This window comes from Thermobia domestica, chromosome 10 (genome assembly GCF_964235325.1).
Source record: "Thermobia domestica chromosome 10, izTheDome1.hap1.1, whole genome shotgun sequence".
NCBI lineage: Eukaryota > Metazoa > Arthropoda > Insecta > Zygentoma > Lepismatidae > Thermobia > Thermobia domestica.
The window spans coordinates 18,791,438-18,815,648 of NC_137463.1; the positions used below are offsets into that span (position 1 = coordinate 18,791,438).

The 24,211-nt window shown below is 34.0% G+C and overlaps 1 protein-coding gene across 10 annotated transcripts in view; it reads left to right on the plus strand.

Annotated features, from left to right (window-relative positions):
* The window catches only part of hiw (MYC binding protein highwire), a 638,413-nt gene that overhangs the window by 475,210 nt on the left and 138,992 nt on the right, over positions 1 to 24,211 (plus strand). For all 10 annotated transcript variants that reach the window (XM_081727817.1, XM_081727821.1, XM_081727823.1 and 7 more), the window contains 6 exons: positions 3,891 to 4,073; positions 9,513 to 9,689; positions 14,632 to 14,838; positions 18,789 to 19,000; positions 20,394 to 20,544; positions 23,008 to 23,152. In XM_081727817.1, coding sequence (XP_081583943.1) covers positions 3,891 to 4,073; positions 9,513 to 9,689; positions 14,632 to 14,838; positions 18,789 to 19,000; positions 20,394 to 20,544; positions 23,008 to 23,152 — 1,075 coding nt within the window. The remainder of the gene's footprint in view (positions 1 to 3,890; positions 4,074 to 9,512; positions 9,690 to 14,631; positions 14,839 to 18,788; positions 19,001 to 20,393; positions 20,545 to 23,007; positions 23,153 to 24,211) is intronic.

Here is a 24,211-nt window from a genome sequence, read left to right on the forward strand (position 1 = left end):
GATCGCTGAATACATACCGGCGGGCGCTACTTTGGAGGTGACGGAGGACATTAGGACGTAAGTATAGTTTTCTGATTTTTACAATGACATTCTCGGATATTTTGGGTAGCACCTCGTAAAAGGTTGAACATGTTCCTCGGATACTGAATCCACATCAAAAAGATGTTACTCGCAATCTTCTACTCCTTTTGTTCTACGGAGATCAATAATAAAACGGGAGTAGTAGTAAATTTCTATCACTTCCGATTGTTGCAGATAGATGCAGGTGAAGACAGTATATTTTCTTCAGACGCTGAATCGATTCTGAAAAACTACTTCTTCTGTGATCAACGTTGAAACCAGATCTTGTTAATTTCTGCTACCACTTCCGGTTCGAATAAAGGGTTAATGGAGTAGACGGAACCTGTTGTTGAGACACTGAATCGAGTCTAAAAGATCTCGTACCATTTTTGCTATATAGAGATCAATATTGAAACCGGAAATACAAGTAAATTTCTATCATTTCCGGTTTTAGTAGGGAAATGCGGTTGCTCTTCTTCACACTTAATCGATTAAAATTAGCTTGTCGCTGTCTATTGCTGTTTTTGTTCTGTGGCGATTAACGTTAAAACGAAATGGTTAATTTCCACCACTTCCAGTTTGAATTAATTTGTTAATGGATTAGATAGAACGTATTCTTGGGAGGCTGAATCGATTTCGAGAAACCCTTCTCGATACTTCTTACCGTTTTTACTCGGATACTTGTCGACATGCAGATGGACATAGCCGTACTATACTTCTGATGGTGTGCATAGCATAGTTTGGAAATCTAAAATATTGAAACTAAGTTTTAAAGTTTTTTTTTTTAAATCCCAATTAGTAGTGCTAGTGCTTTGCTTTCAGAATACGTGGTGTCACCTATACAACAAACTACATTGAAGCCTGTTTGGGTAGTGGTTATTCATCTGGGTTATGTGGGTATACAGTGATGACGTAAGGAGATAGAGGAGGGCGAACGCCCCTTCCCAGAGGCTGCCTTGCCCCCAAGCATGTTATATTTAATGTAGGTGAAGTAATATAAAGCTTCCTTTTTCGGTATACAAAAAACAGTTGCTCCCCCCAAAATATCTCTGAACCTCCGCCTGCCTTCCAAAAAAGTTAAAGCTGACGTTGTCAGTGGTTATCTAGTTTAGTATAAAGTAAGGATGGCCAGTTCCGGAATTTTTACTTTTCAAAATCCGGAAAGTAAAATCGGAAAAGTTGCGAATTTCGGAAAAATTCCGATGCTGGAAAATTCAGGATTTCGGAAAACCGAAATTTAAAAGAAATCCAATTTCGAAAAAATTCTGAATTCTGAAAAATTCCAGAATTTTTCCAACATCGGAATTTTTATGAGTTCCGGAATTTTTCCGAAATCCGGAAAGTGAAATTTCCGATTCTGGAAAATTGTGGCCATCCCTAGTATAAAGGTTGTCCCACTCGCAGGTAGCCCCAGAAATACTGGTTTTTAAAAAAGAGCACAAGAGGAAAGAAAATATTCACATGTCACATCTGTACGTATAAGAAATGAAATGAAATGAGGTTTTCACGGAAGGTTCTGGAAATGTCCGTGTCTGAGCGTCCAAACCTAACTGAAGGCTACTAATCCAATAGTTTTTTTCAGAGTGAACACCCGCGCTTTCACAGAATATCGATACATCTTCACTGCGACCTGAAAGCAAGCTTGTGCAACGGACTCTTTTCGTATCGCCAGCCACCTCTACTTTCTCATGACTAACTAATATACTGTAAAACTATAAACGAAATTCTTGAAATATTTACAACAGTAAATTAATGTTATCGGGGCTTCATTCGAATGGGGCCCTGTTATTTCCTTTTAAAAGAAATCAACAATATTTACTCTTAACGTATAGTGCATTTGGAATAGTTACGACAGGTCTATAACTTGATTAGTTAATTTCACATTGTCCAAAAAGATTTCAGAAGAAATAAATGTGAGTTAAGTTGATTTTGAGTTTAACGTCCCGCTCAGCAGCGAGGCTATATGAGACGTGGACGTACTGATTAACGTGGAATCCGAACTACATGAAGTTCCGCCGGGAATCGAACCCGCGTCTCCCACGTCAAAGGCGCGTACGCAAGAAATAAATGTGGCACTCACACATCAAACAATCATGTTTATCATTCTTGAATTTAACCAACTTCTAGATACACTTGTTTCTTGCGTCCTGTACTCACTTTCAAATTCGGATAAGTATCTTCCGTAAAGGAATTGGCAGGGCCGGACTAAGGGAGGGTCTTACGAGGGCTATAGGTGGACCTCCAGGTAGACAGGGGCCTCCACTCTGATCAAAATCTCAACTCGCTATCTAAAAAGAACCATACAAGATACAGTCATCATCATAAAATAAACTATGACCAAAAATATGAAACATATTCCCTTAACTTTCCTACTGTACTTTCACAGAAATGTATTAGGTGAAGTCAGCAGGGGCCACACATTTTTTTCTATCCCCAGGCCTCCAGATGGGTTAATCTAGCCCTGGGAATTGGTATCGAAATGAATTAAAGTAAGACAATATAGATGGTAGCAAGCGGAGATATTAATAATGAAGAGAAAATGAATAAAATTAAATATTTGAGTTTATAGTAATAAATAAAATCAAATTAAATGGATAAATAAAAAGTAAGTCAATGCAAGATTGCGTGTGACTATTCTGTACAAAACTTTTATCATATCGACTAACATCGAAGATATTAAAAGTAAAAATTTAATAATAAAGTATAATTCTGTCTGTTGTATTGTGTGGATATGAAAGTTAGTCGCTGACACGCAGAGAGGAACAGAGATTGATGTTTTTTCAGAACAAAATTTTCCCGAATAGAGATGAACAAACCAATAAAGTTAAGAAGCTACTCATAAAGGTTGAATAGCTACAGTTCACCGAATAGGCCTCTTATTCGGTTGATAAACTCACAGATATCTAAGACGGTTAGGACATGAGTAACATACATGGAGTGTATGAAGTCCTCATCTAAATTTCCAGGGAAAGGAGACCTATTATCAAGGGCAGGGGCGGACCAAGGCAAAATTTTACCCATGCAAAGTGACTTTTTGTCGCCCCTTCCTTTGTCCTGGCCTATATTTTACTTAAACAAAAACAATATCGAAGAATATTTATTGAATATTACTAATGGTGGCATGATTACTGCTATAATAATGTAAACAATTACTGATGTAAATTGTTTTATCAATAATATCAGAAGTCATTCTATCATATATCAGATTATGTAACAATCTCTATTACTCTTTCTGCTGCTTGCAATGTCTCCATTTGTCGAACCCCCCCCCCCAAATACTATGAAACTCTCTTCTTCCATGACGTAATAGAAAAAGATGTAATTAATACTACTTTACAAGAATACAGTATAAACCCCTCCAAAAAAAAGTCAGTAGAAAACACGTCATACAATTTACTTTTTGAGGCTCGTTTTAGCGCCCTCCTGACTGGCGCCTCGAGCAGTTTGCCCGAATTGCCCGGCCCTTGGTTCGCCCCTGCCTATTGGTAAACCAAGAAGAAGGTAGAAAGATAATATAAAGCAGGAGCTTACGAAAGTTAGTAACAATCCAGATAGGTTGGCTTGGCACAGGATAGAATCCAATGAAGAAGTTTTACTTCTGTGACGATGAATCTTTGGGTTGTTTAGAACATACGAGTTAATATAGTTAAGTATCTTAAATTTTAACCAGATAAATTAATGGATTTAGTAAATAGTACGTAGAGAATCTATTTAATGAAATGGTGTTGATTGTAAGTTATAGGAAAGTTTTTAATTCTTAACAATTAGTATCAAAAGATATTGAGATTGTATAATTATATAATAAATGCATTGGAAATTATTAATTTCAGATCGAGGTGAAGGCCGTTCCCATTGATAAGAAGGAGATTGGCGAAGACCAAGGACGCAAAATGAGACGCGTGAGCCAACCAGATGCCATGACCTTTGGTGGTCATCCTCATCCTTCCATTGAAATACCGTATGAAGTCACTATCAAGGATAAGATGTGTTATTATGCCATTACAATTATGAAGGTATCTATATTCAAAGAGTAGTCGAGTTACAGTTTGAAAATCAAAGGATTTACAGTTAACTTTGGGGAATTCAAAGCGAGAAGGTAAAACAAGTGAAAAGTTTTGGGAACCTATGGTTCATTCCAGATAAGCTGATAGGAAATCAAAACAAGTTTTTCCCCATCTTGCTCACGTACGTAGTCTGATAAATGTGAATTTTCCTCTGTCCACCATCAATCCCCGCACGTTGAGGTACCGGTATAAGAAGGACGGCCCTAGGCAATTTGCCACCCCCTTTCTTCAGAGGGAACACTCCAGAACAAGCCATGATTTTAAATATGCTACCCCATCATGAACAACGAAGGGGAGGGAAAGAGCACTCGCACTCAGAAAAGCCTAAACACTAAAGTCTTTCCAGCCTTAGAACAAAGTAGACGCAAACAAAGCAAAATGAATTACTCCGCGACTCACACGTGCTTCGGCAGCGAGAGACGTGAACAGCAAGATCGTCTGCTCGCTTACTGTCATCGGATCGCATAATTTCCAAAGTGTAAGGCTACGATTAATAAATAATTAACGGATTAACACTGACTACTACTATGTTGGAGATATATATTTTCTTAAGTCCTTATATAAACGAGATTGTCTCTATTCCTGTTGTCCTCTTTTGTGTTTTATAACACGAGACGTCAATGGATTATTGTTACATTGTCCCCATGAAACTCTGCATTCTACAATAATTTTAAGTGAGTGGGGAAGGCGCGTGAACACATACGCATGCGCAGTATTTACTGTATGTCCAAGTACGGGTAAGGTTGAAATAAAGCTACATCTGTTGTTAAATATTATATATATTGCGTTTCTTATCACAAAATGTAGTATAAATTCAGATATTTTTATATGAAATTATTATTTTAGTAGGGATTATATTGCGGTAGGATACTAGTGCACTGAGACTAACAACTGAGTCAGGTGGGTTTGTTTACATCTACTTTTTTCTAAGGCTGGAAAGAGAATATAAGTACAGTATCGTTGTATATGTTTTTTTTTTTTTTTTTTTTTTTTTTAATAATTTATTATGTTAGTGAAAGCTAAAGCAAACGCATCTGCAGAGGAAAGATGGTAACCTTTTTATTTCGTGACTTTCCTTCTACATCTGTAAAAAAAATATTTAAAAAAAAAAAAAACTTGTTTCCACCTTCAATGATAAGGAACTTGTTTCTGACAAAAACAAAACTGTGATGACTAAATGGTACAAGTGTTCGCTACTGTTCGAGAATTAAGTTCTTGTCTGTCCATGTCACCTTAAACTAATGCGAACTAAACATGATTTATGAACGTAGCATTGAAATAGAAGGTCAGCTTAGTAAATGTAACTACCATCATCATGAAGTCTGTTCCCAGTAAGAAATATTTGTTTTAAATAATACAGTTATGACAAATTTTTCCGCCCCGTGTAAATGCACGTATTGCACATATGGTAGAGCCGGCCCTATAATAAGAATGTATGTAAATATATTTTTAAAAAATAATTATAACTTGCATAATAGCTTTATATATTTTAAATTGCTTTATTACATTTATCTGTATTTATGGGATAAGTAACAAATCCTTTAGTATAATAGTAAATGTAATGAGTTGTCGTTTCCTTCATAGTTAGGGTTGTAAAATTATATGAAATTGGAAGCGATGACAGGGTTGAGATTGAATGACTACTTATTGTGTTCATACAATAATTTAATCTTAAAATGCGATCCGAAAGCAGATACAGCTTGTATGGGAAAAGTATTAAGCACTAACATGATAACCCCGGAACATGCAATGATAAGAAAACGACACGTGTCTCGTTCGGCTTATGAACAAATGCTTATAAAGAAAATCTTCCGACTCTTAAATGAAAGAATCATGGAAATTAACCTTATAACAAATCAGTTGTTATTTGTTGAATTTCAATTTTAAAAAATGACTTAAAAAAAGACATTAATAACCAGTACTTCTTTTACTTAAGACACAAATTAAAAATGGTAATTGTTGAGAGCGTGGTTTGATAGTGGCTAAAAGGAACAGCAATGCCTTCTAAATTTCAAGCGTAAGTGAAGTGGGGTGAGCATTTACATTTTACACATCGTAAAGTTTTCCTCTATGTAAGATTAGCGACTTGTTTTACCTTTCTGCTATGGAAAAGAAGTGGGGTGAAAGGGATTTTGTTTTGATTGTCCATCAGTTTATCTGTATAGAATGAATTGTAGGTAGGTTAGATAGTTAAAAGTCGTAAATGTGAATGGCGAAGAGTCATGAAGAAGACTTATCAAATGTTTCATGGGAGGAGCAGGGAGTATTGTATTGTGCCATAACAATTATGAATGTACGAGGGTGAGCTGAAAAGGTATTTGGCTGACAAGGAAGACGACGTGGTACCTAGCTGAAATTTTATATACGTTCTACGTTGTTCCGTTGTATTTGAATACTCTTTTCCCAGTGTTGTATTTTCTCTAACCCACAGTAAAAATTAAAATGAAAGTCTTCCTTCTGGCTGTGTAATCAGTTATTTACAATATCCATAAAAACTTCGTCTGTGGGGAAGTGCTTGCCTTTCAGGCGTGTCTTCATGGCAAGGAACAGATGATAATCTAAAGATTCTAAGTCGGGTGAATAATGGAATGTTGAATCAATTCAAGGCCATAGACATGGAATTGGAATGTGGTACGGCCCACTGTCATGAAAGAAGAGAACACCACGTTCCATTTTGTCAGGACTCTTCAACTGAATCTGTTGTCGCAGGAGCAAAACAGATATGAATAAGAATCTGCGTTAATGACGTGTCCTTTGGATAGGAAATCGATGTGGAGAATACCGTGTGCGTCCCTAGAAACTGACATCATCACTTTCTCTGCGATAGGTTTGTAACAACATTCTTTTGGCGGAGGAGATTAAGAATATTTCCGCTGTCGTGACTGCTGTTTTGTCTCCTGACTCAAAATATTGACACCATGTTCATCCTGAGGCATAAGGTTGCTCAGACAATCTTTATGATCGACATGGATGGGTTGTATTTTGCATCTTAGAGAATCACTCATTCTGATTTTTGGTGTAAATTTCAGGAACACAATGCACTTGTCCAAATGGCTGCGAATAGCTTAGACGTATTGCAAATCTTGTTGTGTCAATTCCGATTCGAATGTCATGCACTTTCGTGATTATGTTGGTGAAAGCACTCCGTGGATGTCTGGTTCGATGACAGTCACTGTGGGACTGTCTTTCACGTTTCAGTTCATTCACCCATCGTTTCATTGCTGCATAGAATGAGATATTGTCCTGCCAAAGTCTTGAATCTGTTTTGCCGTCCAACCCGTCAGCAAAAGATATCGAATTATTGCACGATCGATGATGCGGTGCTCATTTAAAGATGGCTCCATCCACGATCGACGATGCGGTGCTCATTTACAGATGGCTCCATCCGGCCTCCCAGTTCCACTTCCAGAGGAACGGTTAAACAGTAAAGCATGTAACCTCATAGAAAACACATATAAGACTTACTTTCTTAAATACAAAAATTTCACGAACCAGAAACTTCCTTCTGGCTCAGAGCAGAAATTTTCCAGTTGATTTTTCTTTATTTAACGCGTAATTAAGTTGTTCTGAAATGTTGAGCAGAAATGAGGAAGAAGTAAAGTTTAAGGGACATAATAGAAAATATGATGAAAAGAGAAAGAGGGAGAGGGAGAAAGTATTAAAATAAATAATTGCTAGGTGAAGACGGAAAGGTTAGCTGAGGACTAATGCATGGAAGCTTTTAATTGTGGAAGACGATGAAGCTGATGATTCCCCTGGTTTAGTGGCTAGCACGTGTCCCTTTGCTCCACAAAGTTCCGGGTTCCATTCTCAATGAGAGAGCATCGTACATACTACAGTGATCCAGATCCATACTTGGAAAATTTAATGAAAAAATTAACGAACTGAAATTAAAAATGAAAGGGAAGAAAAGCTAATGAGTTAAGTTAAAAATCAATATCAGAAAATAGTAATAATAAAATTAACTTCAAAATTATTGGATTAAAATTAAAAATTAAATTTTACAATGAGAATTGGTATCAGTTGTAAAAGATAATGTAAAATGTAATGAACAAAATTAAGTGCATAGAAAAATTGGTCGATTATTATTATATTTACTGTTTTCAAACGTAACTGATAATCAATAAAAAGTCATAAAATAGAGAAAAATAATAATTATGTATTTTTAACCCCATTGCATTCCAGATGTTATTTTCCTATGTGCGGGCTGTAATACCAGGTTTTCATTTACTGTTAAAAGATTGTCTAGACCGTTATATGGGACATAGTTATTGACCAAAGGACGAAGATAGTATTCACGTTACTTATAAATAAATAAATGAATACCAGAGATCAAAGATAAAGTTTTTTTTTTTCTTTTTTCCGATCTCAAAATACGATATCAAAGTTACCAATTGTTTATCGTCAAAACAAACCATGGCTCCCTTAAACCTGCCATCTACTGGAACAGAACATTTTTTCTTTTCTATCAGTAAGGTGCTGTCACCTAAGGAGATAGTAGAACTAAGTCTTTCCTTGCATCCACTAAAAAAATCCATCATCTCCAGGATTAATACGAGCCTTAATAAAGAATATATTTTCATGATATCCCCACTGATATCACTGGTATTTTGCAACGGAGTATTATATGATATCCATATGGATGCCACTGGCATGCTAGGGGTTAAATATAATTTTTTGCATATTTGTTATACATTTTACATGATTTTCGAGAAAAAGTAACGATTAACTTTTTAATTGTTTTGAATTTTTTTACTATTATCAGTTAAATATCTACAAAATTTAATTAATTAAATTAAAAAATTAGATTTTTTAACTGATTGATTTATTCGTTATTTTTGTGATGGACTAATTGCAAGACTGTTTTGATCCTCCATTGACTGTTAGGCCTTGTCCTATATAGCCTCACTGCTGACGATGGATGGACATAAATTAATCAATCAATTAACTGAATTAATATTAAATGAAAGTTTTACATTTTTTCCTAAAAAATACCTTATGTTTTCAATATAATTTGTATTTTCTGTGATCTTCCTTAGTGGTAATTTTATATTCACATCATTAATGACCATAAGGACAGCTTTGCTAGCTTAAATTTACTGAACACTTACTAAATTTTTAGGGTTTGCTGTTACATCAGATCTGCACTTCCTCACCGTACTATAGAATTTATGTATTGATGACTATTTTATCAAACTGTATGGACAATCCATTGGTACCCTCTTCATTTATTTTTTAATAAAATGCATAATCCTATTGAGTAGTCAGTTTCTCGGAATTAAATGGTGCCCTTGGGTTTCTATTGTAAAATTAATTTTTAGAATGCAATTTTACGTAATACTTGGAGATCATTAATTTCTAATAATATGTATGTTTTGTTTTTCTCAGGCCTACGAAAATTATTCGTTTGAAGAGCTAAGATACACTTCTCCAGCCATTAAAAGATCAAGTGAAAACATGTTAGTTCGTCCCAATGGTGATGGCACTTATAGTGCTACATGGACGCCAGGAAGTGTTGGATGGTATTCTGTACTTGTTACTATCGATGGCTACGAAATGGATGAGGTACTTCTATATACTTTGGAATAAAATAAATATTTTATAAAATATAAATAAAATACACACCCACAATTCAATATATAACTATTCAAAAACCTACAGTAATGTGACATTTTTGAGACGGTAACTGTATTTATACGATATCAGATGCAGAGAAGATCTGATACAGTATCAAAACTGTCATATTACTGTAGCTTTTTAAAATAGTTTTGTATTGCCTTGTTTTATAATGTAGATGTGTATTAAAAAGTGAATTGTAATAGATATTTAAACGCAGATATAAGTTCATATCTTCATGTAGAAAAACTCATTTATGGTACTGCTTTTGATTCTCATGAAAAAAATGTATAAATCATGTTTTCTTTACGTGTTTGAATATAGGTCTTCTAAAAGATAGGTGTTTCCTAAGTTACGCTACCGCTTAAAAGTTTTCGAACAACCCGGATTTGAGTGAACATCTGCTTTGGATCTATTTTGGCGCGAGAACTTCGTTACCATGTGTCAGAGATACTTCTCTCTAATGCATAAAGTTTGACGACAATTGGATCGGGATTTGAAAGATATTATATATCTAACTATAATTCTTAAAATGGACACAGAAATAGACAACTTGTAATAGATATTGCATAATATAACCAAAAGTGTGAAAGGTGAGGGTACATATTAGTTTTGTTTAAAAGTCGTAGATATACGAGGTCAATGCAGTTACAGAAATTCATAAGGAAAACTAGTTTTTGTATGTTTTATAGTTCTTTGTACCTTGTGGACATTCTAACGTTTAACATGGAAAGAGTACTGTATTTTGAAAGTGTTTACGATTACCTTCTTTGCTCAGTTCTCGCTCAGCGGATGCTTATGTTGCTATTCCATCGAACAAAAATTGGACATACGAAACCATCATAAACACGTTTCAAAGTACGGTATTTTTGGCTTTTAAAATGTTCATATATGTAAACAAGTTATAAAGAACTACAGAACTCATTTTCTTTTCGAATTTCTGTTACTGCACTGACGCTGTATGTCTATCTCTTTCAAACAAAACTAATATGTTACTTCATTTTCTAGACTATACTATTCAATGTCTATTACAAATTGTATTCTTGTGTATCCAGTTTAAGTATTAGAATTAGATATATCATTTGCAGTATCTCTCAGATTCCGATCCAAATGTCGCCAAATTTTAGACAGGAGTACTTCTGAAACACACCGGAAAGCTCGTACCAAAATAAAGAGAACGAAAAGGTCTTCTAGAGAAATATAAAATAGACAACATTATATAGGGTGTTTCAAGATGAATATCGGGGATCTAAGGGTTTGTAATATTTATTGCATGAACCGTACAATTATAATACATCAAATGAAAGACTAACTCAAACAGTTTGTGCTACAAGCGTTTAATGTGAGTACCATTCGTCACACGGCACACATCCAATCGATGGACGAGTTCTTCCCAAACCTTGATCAGTGTGTTTCGAGTAATTGTTGCAATAACTGCTTCAATCCACTTTCTTAAATTCCTCCATCTCCTTAAAATTCACCACACAGACGTCACTGGAATTGCCAATTCACGACTAGCCTTCCAAATTGATTTCTTGGGGCTACACGTGAAAGACTCTCTCACTCGTTCAACACTCTTGGTCGTCCCCGTACTCTTCCCTTTGTACACACAGGCTGTGTTTTCAAGCTGATGATACCATTTACAGATGTTATTATCATTTAATAGATTGCAATTAAACTTAATACGGAAAGCACGTTGCACTCTAACTACAGATTCAGTATTTGCAAAATCTAAAACACAAAAAAAGCTTTTTGCTCACTAGTCACCATCTTTGTTATTAGCGTTTTCTAACGGCATACAGAGGAAACAATGCGTGCGCATGCATGCGTACAAAACTGTTTGAGTTTCTCTTTCATTTGATGTATTATTTATAATTGTAATAAATACTAGAAGCCTTAGAAATGAATTAGAACCCCGATATTCATTTTGAACACATCCTGTATTCAAAAAATTGAACATAGGTCATACTAATTGAAGTAAAATGTTGTATATGAGAATACCTTGGGTAACTCTGTTCTTTTTTGATTTCAAGAAATGTCTACGATAAAACATTTTGTTCGAGATCTATTTACAATGGGTTTAAATTCAACTTATTCATCACTAAAAAATAAGTTTAAAAGTGAAAAAATATTTTTTATGAACTTAATAATACAGAAACCCTTTTAACTTATACCTAGGTAATTTCTTTTTAAAAAACTTCTTCAGTTGTAAATTAAATGTTTTTAGTTTTTTGCTCTACGGTTATGCCCCTTAGGTAGGGTTACTATATTGATGAGTGAAAAACATGATTCGAAATCCAACAAAATTGACAAATGGAAACAATGCACTACAGTACTGTGTACAAACTAAAACAATTCAGTTCTCACATGTGCACTAGTAAACAGTCTCGTGTTCATTGTGTTACTGAACATTCTATAAACACAGTTAGGGTAGCTACTTCCAATTTCAAAGCACACCTGTGCACAAATAAAAACAGCCAGAAGCAATGTTAAAATATAAGATTATATGAATATCATTTGAGATAAAAGAAAAATACGGACACTTCACATATTTTCAAAAATAAGTAAAGTGAAATATTGTCCTGCTAAATACGGACATCTGTGAACTCTACCTGTAGGCTAAAGGAGGCGATGATTAATCAAATTGAATGATTACGAAAGGAATTGATGGAATATGAATGTGGGACGAAACTAAAGAACCTCGAGAAAACCTACGGACATGATGATGTCCACCTAAATTCATGGCCTGGGATCGAACCAAAGACCCTTGCACCAGGCGTGAACGCTGTACCACTGAGTCAACGTGCCCCCATTCTTTAACTTTAGTTAATACTAGCAGAATACCGTTCTTCGCACGGGAAGAATACGTTTCATTTTGGATGTAAAGGGCTGAATTTGGATTTAAACGGCATCGGAAGTGTCACTATTCACTTCAGCGATCCTAAAACTATGGATTCGATACTAATATCGGTCATTTTCGATCATTTTTATATATCTTCCCCTCCCCCAAGTTGCGGGACTGAATTTGAACTTAACAGCATCGGAAGTGTGACTGTTCATCTCAGCGTCCCTGAAAACTATGGCTGTAACACAGATATCGATCATTTTTGATCATTTCTAAATATTCTGTCTTAAGTTACACCGTCAAAGTGAAGTAATAACCATCCCGGGACTGAACCTCATCTATGTCGAACGTTTGATTGAGATCGGTCATGTGGTTCAAGAGTTATTAAAGTCACAAAGATAGTCACTTTTATTTTTATTTATTTTTATGTATCTCCCTCCTCCCCTAAGTTGCACCGTCAAAGTGAAATGATAAAAAAAAAAAAAAAAACTATCCCAGGGCCGAACATCATGTATGTGGCAAATTTGATCGATACCGGTCACGTGGTTCAAGAGTTATTAAGTTATATATATATATATCCCCTCTTCCCCTCCCATACGTTGTACCGTCAAAACAATCCCAGTCCCGAACCTCCCCTATATTGAAGATTTGATCGAGATCGGTCAGGTGGTTCAAGAGGAACGACGTCACATATATAATGACTTTCATTTTTATATAGGTAGATTGTCATATCACAAGCTAACTCGACTCGACTTAAACAGTACTGCATCTATACTTCATAGCGCTATTTGCTGCTTTCATTTCATTGTTTGAAAAAAAAAAAAAGAAAAAAAAACCTTTATCAAATTGTAGCACTATGAGTGTAGCAATAAAAACTTCTTTAAAGCAAACTCGCGTTTCTGAAAACCGTGCAACGTACTTCTCTAGTGTAGTCCAACGGGCAACCTTCCATCTCTTTTCACTGTGTCCTTCACATATTCGTGACTACTCTGTTACACTGCTGTAGAAACCAAGTTAAAAGTCATTATAAACTTTAATTTAATCAAATATTTACGTGCCAAGGCGTATTTTCGAGAGTGAACGAAAACAGATAGTTGTGAGACAGTTTTCTCCTCGAAATATGAGCTGAACGTTGGTATTGTTATTTCTAAAAAGACCGGCACACTGTTACACATAAAAAAATTCTGCAAATTATGTAATGAAACCACATAACTTACATAAATGTTGGAAAAGTCAAGGCCAATGTAACAAAGTTATTAAAATAAGTTAAATACAAATGCTGATATTATTTGCACCCTAATATAGATGCATAGAAACACTACTAGTATTTTGAATTAATGGCAGTAATGATAATTATAATTCGTGAAAGTAATGCTCATCTTCGATGTCTGCATAAAATATTCTGGCCGGTGGATGTAAAATGATTAGGCCTGACTGGTTGAAAATAACAATTTTATTGAAGAAAGAATAGAATTTTTTCTCGGGCTACCAGCCAGGTGGAGATATTGACATCCGACGTTTCGAATGGGGACATCGCATTCATTTCCAGGGAAACGTCGGATGTCACCTTCACCTGGCCGATAGCCCGAGAAGACTTACTAAAAACAGTTTTATTGATTAAACAAATTACAAACATTAGCCTAGTACTGTTCTTACACACACGCACATACATACATTCATTCATTCATACATACATACATACATACATACATACATACACACACACACACACACACACACATATATATATATATATATATATATATATATATATAATTCTTTTTAATTTCTTTATTTTTATTTTGTTTTGCTAAGTTACAAACTACCAGTGTAATCGTAAATATAATTTCCTTTCAATTGAAGAAATTTATTTAGAGGGGAAGATCAATCTACACAATCGTCCTTATAACTTTTAGTAATCTATCAATGTGAAAGAAGGAAAAAATATTTTCTTCAAGACTTCAGAACCAGGTTACTTTGAAAACCATAATAATTACGAAAATTTAGTAACATGTTTTTAAAACTTTTTTTTAATTATTCAACAAGGTATATAAAGTAGAAGTCCGAGAACCGCCTCAAGGAGTAACTCCCCCAATCCAGAGCGTTGTAAAGAAAGCACCACATCAACCAAGTCGACTTCGAAAATTTGTGGCTAAAAATAGTGCAGGACTAAGGATAAGGGCGCATCCTTCTCTACAGAGTGAGCAGATTGGAATTGTCCATGTCAACGGCACAATTGCTTTTGTGGATGAGGTAATTATATTTGTTAATTCTGTAGTTATATTTACAGGGTGGATTGATTTAAATCAGTCTGATTTAAATCAATATTTAAATCACTTGATTTTTTAAAAATAAAAATCATTGATTTAAATCAAATTCTGAAATAAATTAATTTAAAGTGGAAATAAGTAAAATTCCGTTTCTGTTCTGTTATTTCGATTATGGACGATAATAATCTTAATACAATGAGACTCAAATGTATTATGTCACAGCACAGTATGAAAACGAGTGTTTCATGCAAAGGATGATTAGGGAAAATCCCGTTTTGAATGGGTAACAGGGGAATCCTGCTTTCTTCTCTTCGTAACACAGAGTTTTTAAATCGTTAACTATTCCAATGAGGAAATCACCATGGAAAATTCGTTTGTGTGCGCGTCTGTTCGTTCCCAGATCATGGGGGCATATTTAGAGGGGTTCGATCCCCTCTCTGAAACTTATTTTATATATATATATAATGACTTTAGGCGAAATTTACGTATTTTATAGGGTCAGTGAGGGTAATTATGAGACACTGCCTATGGAGGGTAATTATGAGCCATCCCTCACTGACCTTCAATCTTTCACTATAGGATAAATAGAAATTAAGAGCACAGGCATTTAGTAGCATTCTTCACAAAGCTCTACATTTTTAAGTTTCAGGTTACAAAACTTTGGATTTTTTTTTTTTTTTTTTTTTTTAAATAAACAAACTCATTTAAAAGAAAAGTTTTGAAATTTGAAATCGTATCATTAACTTTTATATCTACTCGTGCAGTAATACTACTATTGTAAAATCAATGGGTGTTGATGGAAGCCTTGTAGGTCAGCAGTTACAGGTTAAGTTGAATTTGTCCCTTGAGCTTTTGTTTCAGAGTTACAAATTTTGTTGTTGTTGTATCTCATTTTCCTTATATGGAGGGTAATTATGAGACGCATGCTGGAATCTGTCTCTGTTTCCTAGTATGTTAAGTTTCAAAAAAGTTGTATTCTGTAGTTTAGGTAGTCCTATAATCTTGTTTCTTAGTAACTTTCAAAGTTGTAGACCTACATTATTTTGTTAAAAAAAGCCTAGGCCATATATCAATGTACTAAAACATAAAGAGATAGAAGCAGCCTTTGTTTTTTAGTGAACAGTTTAGAACTTGGTCTAAATTTGTTTCATAAGCCTGTTTTGTAACCTGAAACTATTTGCTTATAGGCCTATTATAGTCAACTCACAAAAATGTTAGAATAACATCAATAGATATCTCCACTTTCTTTCTTAGTTATTTTCTTGTAACTCAGCCAAATATTTGTATATCTTTATGTAATAAACACAAAATAACGAAGACTTCTTTGTCTCACAATTGGACTTCTTCATATCTCAATATCACATACAGAAAACTGAGGACAAGACGTGTCTCATAATTACCCACCCAATGTCTCATAATTACTCTTTTGGAGGAAAATTATGAGACAGCACAATTTAACATTTACTCATCAACTTATAAGATGACAGGAAATTTCTTGGCAGCAAATTGTTACTCTGTTGGCACCATAAACTGCTGCCTAGCTTAACTGCTTTCAAAACTAATGTAAGCTGAGTAACGTGGAAAAGTTGTGAAATCTGTCTCATAATTATTCTTACTGACTAGGTATTTCGTGCCGCAAGCTAGTTCCGACATTTTAAAAATATGCCCCTGCCAAATATCAGTAACTTTTGTGGGGAAAAAAAGATGTTATGTTGATAAACGTTTCGATACTTTTTCATTAATGTTTAAGAAACATTGTTTAGGATTGAAATAGGTTAACGATTGGGAGTTAATTCAAACTTTAACCCCAATACTTTCATTTAAATCGCATAATTATCATTTAATACTAATTCCTAATGTTTTTTCTTCAGTTCGCGACTTGTATTATACGAGGAGAAAGATTTGATTTAAATAAAAAAAAAATCGTTTTAAATAAAAAAAATCAACAAAAATGATTTTTTTTTTTTTTAATCATGATTTTTTCCACCCTGTCATATTATAATTGTAATTATAATACGTCTATAGACTTACAAAAATATCTATTTCAATAATAGATTCTTTTCTCAGTTTGGTTGTAAGAAAACATGAATTCTTTTATAATCAGTTATAGTGGCGGACCGCTGAAGTAAAATAATGTTTGAGAAACTAGTATAAAAATTAATGGAGTAAAATTAATCCTAAAAAAAGAAAAGAGAGTTATATTATGAATGTGTGTTAAAAGAAAATTAACTGTGGAAATGAAAACTAACCTTAAACTTTCGCTATTAATATTTAAAAGAAAATAATAATTTGAAACAATGTTTATGTGGAGCGTATACGGTATTAGGTAATTTTTAGAAGCAATTTCTCAACAATTGTCACATTTTTTCTTAAAATTTTATTTATTTATTTATTTATTTATTTTTTTTTTTAAATTAACGATTGATATAACCTACAAAGGGCCTACTGATTGCAATGATGTGAACAGACTTTGGGCAAGATGACTGAAATTTAGATAAAATGTAGAAGAGACTATGTAGATTCTATATTCCAAAAGCAAATTGTTCTAAAATGGATGGATCATGGTTAAATAAAAGCACGAAACATTAACATTAATATCAATGGAAAGTCAATGAAAATGAACTAATTCCTCCATTTATCTCAACAACCAAAAGAGGAAGATGGCTGAAATTCAGCTCAAATGTAGAAGAGGCTATGTAAATTCTATATTTCGAAATCAAATTGTCCTAAAATGGATGGAACATAGTCAAAAAGCACGAAATATTAAGATTAATGTCAACGGAAAATCAGTGAAAAACAAATAATTCCTCCACTTATCTTAAAAACCAAAAGAGGGAGATGGACTAAAATTCAGCTTAAATATAGAACTGATTCTACATTAAAAAAAGAAATTGTCCTACAATGGATGGGGTATAGTGAAAAAAAATCACGAAACATGAACATTAAAGTCAATGGAAAATCAATGAAAAAAAAAATAACTTTAATTATAATAATAAGGTGGTTGAAAGTGATGACTAATTAAAAGCTTATTGCAAAGACATAATGAAGAGCTTCTTAGAAACGATGTATAGTACGTAAGGTGAATATTTGGAGAACATTGTAAAAAGTCAAGTTGTTTAAGTAAAATTAATAATAATGATAAAGTATATGCAGCTCCTTCGAATTACTCAGAGCGTCCTACACGGATTTAACGTGCTTGAAATATCTCACATCTGGATTTGGAATCTCCGGACTCGATTTAGCACGCAACGTCACTTTCAACCTGATCACATGACACGGTCTGGTCCTTATGGTAAATCGGATAGGTCCTTTATAATTTTTAATTCCCAGATATAAGTAAAACTACTGTTGGAAACTTGCATTCTTGTTACTAGAAATATTAAATTAGAGAGGAAACATGTTATCAAAGAGTCATATTAACCTCTTGAAAGACCTTTTTGTGTAGAAATTATTGTGAGGACACATATAGTTAGAATAACAAAATTGCTCTGCATATTTGCTAAGATGCAAGATCTCTTTTCGGCATATGTTGAAGAAGTACTGAGAACTGATATATCGCTTCTTCAATCCGTATTGAAATGCAAACTTTTCACTGACGTATAATTGTTCCCCTTTGAAGGAGTTCCAGTAATTACTCTTGTGAATAGGACAAAACATTCGAAAATTCTTTTATTCATTGTGAAACTCTTCTGTGGACTTACTGTGTATAGATCAAGTCGCTACTAATGTTGTCATAAGAAAATCAGTTTGAAAGTTCCTTTAAGGAAAGAATATACGAGATAAACTTGGAATTAATTTAAATTCAATTTAGGTGATGAAACTAATTGAAGCAAATTATATTCAAAGTGAAATTACGGGTGATAAACGTCCGTTTCTTATAACATTTTCCTATAAGCATATATGTGACAATTTCTCTTCTATTTTCATTTCCAGATCCATAATGACGACGGGGTGTGGCTGCGTTTAAGTCAGGACACCATTCGTCAGTACTGTACGAATGGATTTAGCGAGGCTTGGTGTTTGCAGTACAATCAGCATTTGGGCAAAACGTTGTTATTGCCGGTAGAAGAGCCCAAATCTATCTTGGATGAAATAATCAAAGAAACCATCATGAGAAAACTGCCTGAAATAATGCAGAAGGACGGGTAAGGTTGAAATTACCAAGTGTTGTTCTTAAGTAAAATGAATTTATTAATTAATCTGGCCAAATGTACGTTCTTCGTAATGGTTAACAAAATCGTTATCACGCATGCCTTTCATGAATCTGGTTCAAACTTTGGTTTACTGGAAGAACAGAATTTTCGCTTCAATGCATGACCAAACATCATGATGTAATTGGAGAGTACTGAGTTAAGAGGAAGCAAAATTAGTTCTAAAAAGTCAGAAATGTTAGGAGGCAATTTCCTGTCAACACATCATTCAATTGGAGATACCCCGTCTAGACCGTATATCGCTTCATATGCTGTAACATTAGGGAATTTTATAAATTCTGTTTAAAGATGAAGAAAACTTAATTATACAACTTTCAACACAAACTCCTCAGAGCAATTTTAATATATGCCCAGGCTGTCCCCATCTTCATATTTCTTGGAATGTATAATACCGAGGTGGTAAGAGTCTATTGAAAGACAAGGTAGAAGAGTTTGTCCTTCTTTCTCATTTCTAGCTTTATTCAAACGTGAATGCAAACCCAAAATATTCGTAAAGTATTTCCCTAATGCCAACAATTTCTTAGATTATCATCCCGAATTTTATAGAAATGAAATCAACAATATGGTGCTCAGTGTTAAATAAAATAAAAATAAGAAACTTTTCTTTCATGAAAGTGATTTTGATCTTTTATGTGGTGGTGGAATTATTGTTTTATATGTATGTGAATAGTGTCTGTTTATTTGTTGTTGTTTATTTGACCCCTGTTTTAGTCTATTTTAACATAATTTTCTGCAGATTTAAAAAGTAAAGAAATTTAAACAAGAGAATTAGGAAAACCAAAAATGGATCAAAAGATTGCAATCTTGGCCAATAATTAGTTTTTGTATCATGAACGACAAAATTTTTGAACGGCCCCTAAATCGAGTTTTTGTATTTTCTGCAGAATAAACACATCATACTGAGTTAAGTGATAGTTTGAGTTTGGCTACACTGTATGTAGTTCTCCAGATATAATGCTTACAAGAAAATTTTTTATTAAAATATATTGGATCTTTTGATCTAGTTGGATCAGAGGCCACAAAATTTTTGAACGGCTCCTAAATCGAGTTTTCATATTTTCTACAAAATAAGCACATCATAACGCTTTATGTGCTGTAACATTAGGGAATTAGGAAGTTTTAGTATTTTCTACGGAATAATCACACCATACTGAGTTAATTATAGTTTGGGTTTGGCTACACTATATGTAGTTCTCCAGATATAAGGCTTACAAGAAAAATTTTGATTGAAATATATTGGATCTTTTGATCCAAAAATAAAGAAAAATAACATATACAGTAATATTTACATATCTACTATTTATTACTATTATTATTATTATTTCAGGAAGCAAAAAGGTGTTCCAGTAGGAGGTCCTGGAGTTTATCAGGTTATTAAGTGCGGAGCATCAGGACACAATATTCGTAGCAGACCTTGTTTGAAAGCTCCTCCTGTTGGAATGTTGGTTCTAGGAAATCAAGTCACCGTCATAGATGATGTAGGTTGTTTGTTATTATTTCTTCTCCTACCACTCTGTGTTCCAGGTTCAGAATTCTGGGAGTAAAATCATGAAAATTGAACTGAGGACGATAGAATAACTTGGAATAAAATCCTAAATGTCGATCTTGTCTTTTAGTGTTTATACTTTTTCCTTAAAATCAGAACCTTTGAAATAATTGGTAGTTACTCTGATCTGACTTTCCCTGTTGAACATAAACTGGTCTGTGCTATGACTTAGAGAGGTTTGTGGGTAGTTACTACATCATAAGACACGCTCACTTTGCTGTATATCAGCGTTGAAGTTAGTTTCCGATCGAGAAATAAAATTAACGTTCAGGGTATAGTTAGTTATAGATTTGCTTGAGAAGGGTTTGGATTCGGTAAATAGAGATTTAATGGAATTAACAATGATAAAATAAATTGATAAATAGGTGTAAGTTTTCCCCTTCACATCGAGGACGGTGAGTGGGGGACTCTCCTTTCTTCTTGATGACGATAGGCGGTAAGAAAATAAAAATAAACTGCTTATAAAAAGAGATGGGCCAAGGTACTCTTGACCTCATCTCTCTCTCTCTTTTCCTATACACACTTCTCTTTTCCCTCTCCAGCTCTTCTATTCTAAATAAATAAAGTGAAGACGGAACACTGATAGTCATGGCGCTTGCTCTGGTCCCGTATACACTGAAGGGTACCATCTGTTTGACTTCAGATTCATGTTTGGGGTAGTTCTCTTATTTATACAAAAAATTGTTCACATGATTTGGATATGGTCTATAAGGCATCTTGGGTTCCAATATGACCGCTCTATCGCCATAAAGAACCCGCCCCAAACATGAATTTGAAGTCAAACAAAGGATACCTTTCAGTGCATATGGGACCAGAGCCGCTACCGCTTGGCCGCCATATTAATGACGTCATTGTAAGTCAATGTCCAAATTCTATTTCCGCCAGGATGTGCAGGGTTCCCAAAATAACGTATTACAATACTAGTTAGTTTTCCAAAGGTTTTTCGTCTTTATTTTTAAGAATATTTGCGCTTGCCATTTTATTTAATGCAATATAATTTCTCAAAATCTAACGCCTTGGGCTCATAAATGGCCTAACTCCCTTAGTTTTTAAGATACAGGAATAATATAAGTACCGTTTGAAAGGTGGGATTCTACTCAATAACGTTTACTTCAGAGTGTTTTCCGTATCTCTGGCAGTTTGGTAGTAATCCGCTAAGAAACGACTATAATGAAAATGAGGAAGTTATTTTCTTGTACGATAATAACCGCCATATTTAAAAATATCGGCAACTTAAAGAATCGGTATTAATTGAAATCACTTGAAACATAAATTATCTTTAATTTGGCATCAGAATGAAGTTTGTATCTCAATTTTGTGATGAGATGCTACCCGTATAAGCATAAATGGATGTAGTCACGTAGTCCCCATATTAGAATCCAATGTAGCGGACTTACTGACCATACCCAAGTCATGCGATTTTTTTTTAAAATAATAAAGAAGTAGACTGTCCCAAATATGAATCTGAAGTCAGAAGGGACATTTCAGTGCACACGGAACCGTAGCAGGCGCCTACACTATGAAAAGAAATATGTCATTTGACACATTCGTTATCATTGCAGTTTTAGTAAATAATAATAATAATAATAATAATAATAATAATAATAATAATAATAATAATAATAATAATAATAATAATAATAATAATAATAATAATAATATAAAATAATAGCAAGCATTACAAACAAGTTTCATTCGTTGTGGTGAGCAGGAAAATCAACAGTTTTATGCTAAAATGCTATTTGGGAAAATTTCTGGTGGCAAAATGTAGTTTGCTATTAGTAGTAATGTTTCAATTTTATTGGTAGTGAATATATTGAGAATAATTCTCATATCAATATATAAAACAAAGGTTTAATGTAATATATTCCATTTCTTTATGCTTGCTCATCTTTGCTGGAGGTAGATTTCAAGTTGCCCAAATGTATGTAACATATGTGGGTGTCTTCGTTAGCATGTAATGGTGAAGAGGTATCGATTTCTTTTTGGGCAGATTTTTAGGATAGGTATTTAAATACTTAATGCGATAAATTTGGTAATTAAACGATAGTTACTCATTGCTATATAACAAGTATAAGAAATTAGAAGAGGTCTTCCGCAGAAAAATTATCAGTTGAACTTTCCGAACGAAATGCCTTATTTATCTATTCCAAAAGTCCCTCAAAAACAAACTGCTTCCTCCAGACTTTTACACCCAACTGATGGAAGCATTCGCGTGTCATGGTTACATTGATCGACTTGAAATCTATCTGCAGAGAGATGAATAAACTTAAAGAACTTAATATGTTCTTTGTGCATTAGTTGTTTTATTACATGCTTAATTTTATGTGTTACGTTAGAAATATTACCATTTGTCTTGAAAATAAATGTGATGTTCTGATTTGCACTTTCGTAGACTGTTAATGCCGAGGGCACGTGGGTTCAACTTGACAAAGAATCAATGAGAAAATTCTGCTTTAATACAGAGGGCGAAGCTTGGTCGTTGGCGGTCAGCAGGACGGACGTTATCTACTTACAACACGAAGGAGACTTGGACAGAGGTAAGCAATCAACATGTTCTATATGTAAAGAGACTTCATGACAAATACCGTGAAGTGCGCATACTTTGCACCGAAGTTTCGAGTAAAATGTGTTTTTTTACTCGGTTTTCATTATTATTTATTTATTAAAGTGCTAGGTTTGTATGTTTGTGGCCAAGAAAACTTTATATGTTTGTGGACGTTTATATGTTTATGGCCAGTTCTTTTGACAATGATATCTCGGAAACCACAAGCTCTAGAAAGATACCGTTTTCATTGATCGATTGCAAAATTTATGTAGATTATTCAGTTGTAATTTAATATTTTTTAATGGCCGTTATTTCTTTATTACATTTTTAACGGTACACTGGAAATATTGAAATTTTAAAAAGTAAAGCATCATATCCTACGAATTATACAGGGTGGCCCAAAAGTACATATACAGTCCCATACTGACCGGCTTATGACATTTTAGATAATTTTCTTATTGTTGTCCATTCAGGTAGTGATTTAGTTTCTTTATTATTTTTCTTAATCTCTCTTCACTCATACCTTAAGCTTGGAACAGACAGAAGCAAATAAACTAATTATGTTAATAAACTAAAATGTCATACTTACGTAGGACTGTATACCTACTTGTGCGCTACCCTGTATTTTCCAACACTACATATTTGTATATGGGGTTAGTATATCTCTCTAGCGTTTGTTTCATGGTCAAATGACAATGAAAAACGAAGAATAACCATTTCTCTATAAAGATGAATTTTTATTGTTTGGAGTGTATTGTTCAATGAACACCATATATCACTAACATTATAATTAATTGTATGTGTAATGTATTTCCTTATTACATAGTGTATGCAAGAAGAAAGAAAACACTGATCATATATGAATTAGAAACTCCAACCGAAAGTCAGGGGCGGATCCAGGGGACGATCGGGGCAATTCCCCCCCCCCCAGAAGAGGAAACTTTCTTATTTTATATATAAATAAAACCCATCCGAGAGCTCTTAAAAGTAGCTCTAAGTAGCAGTATTACGACCCATCGCCCCCCCCCGATAAGTCCGTCCTGGATCCGCC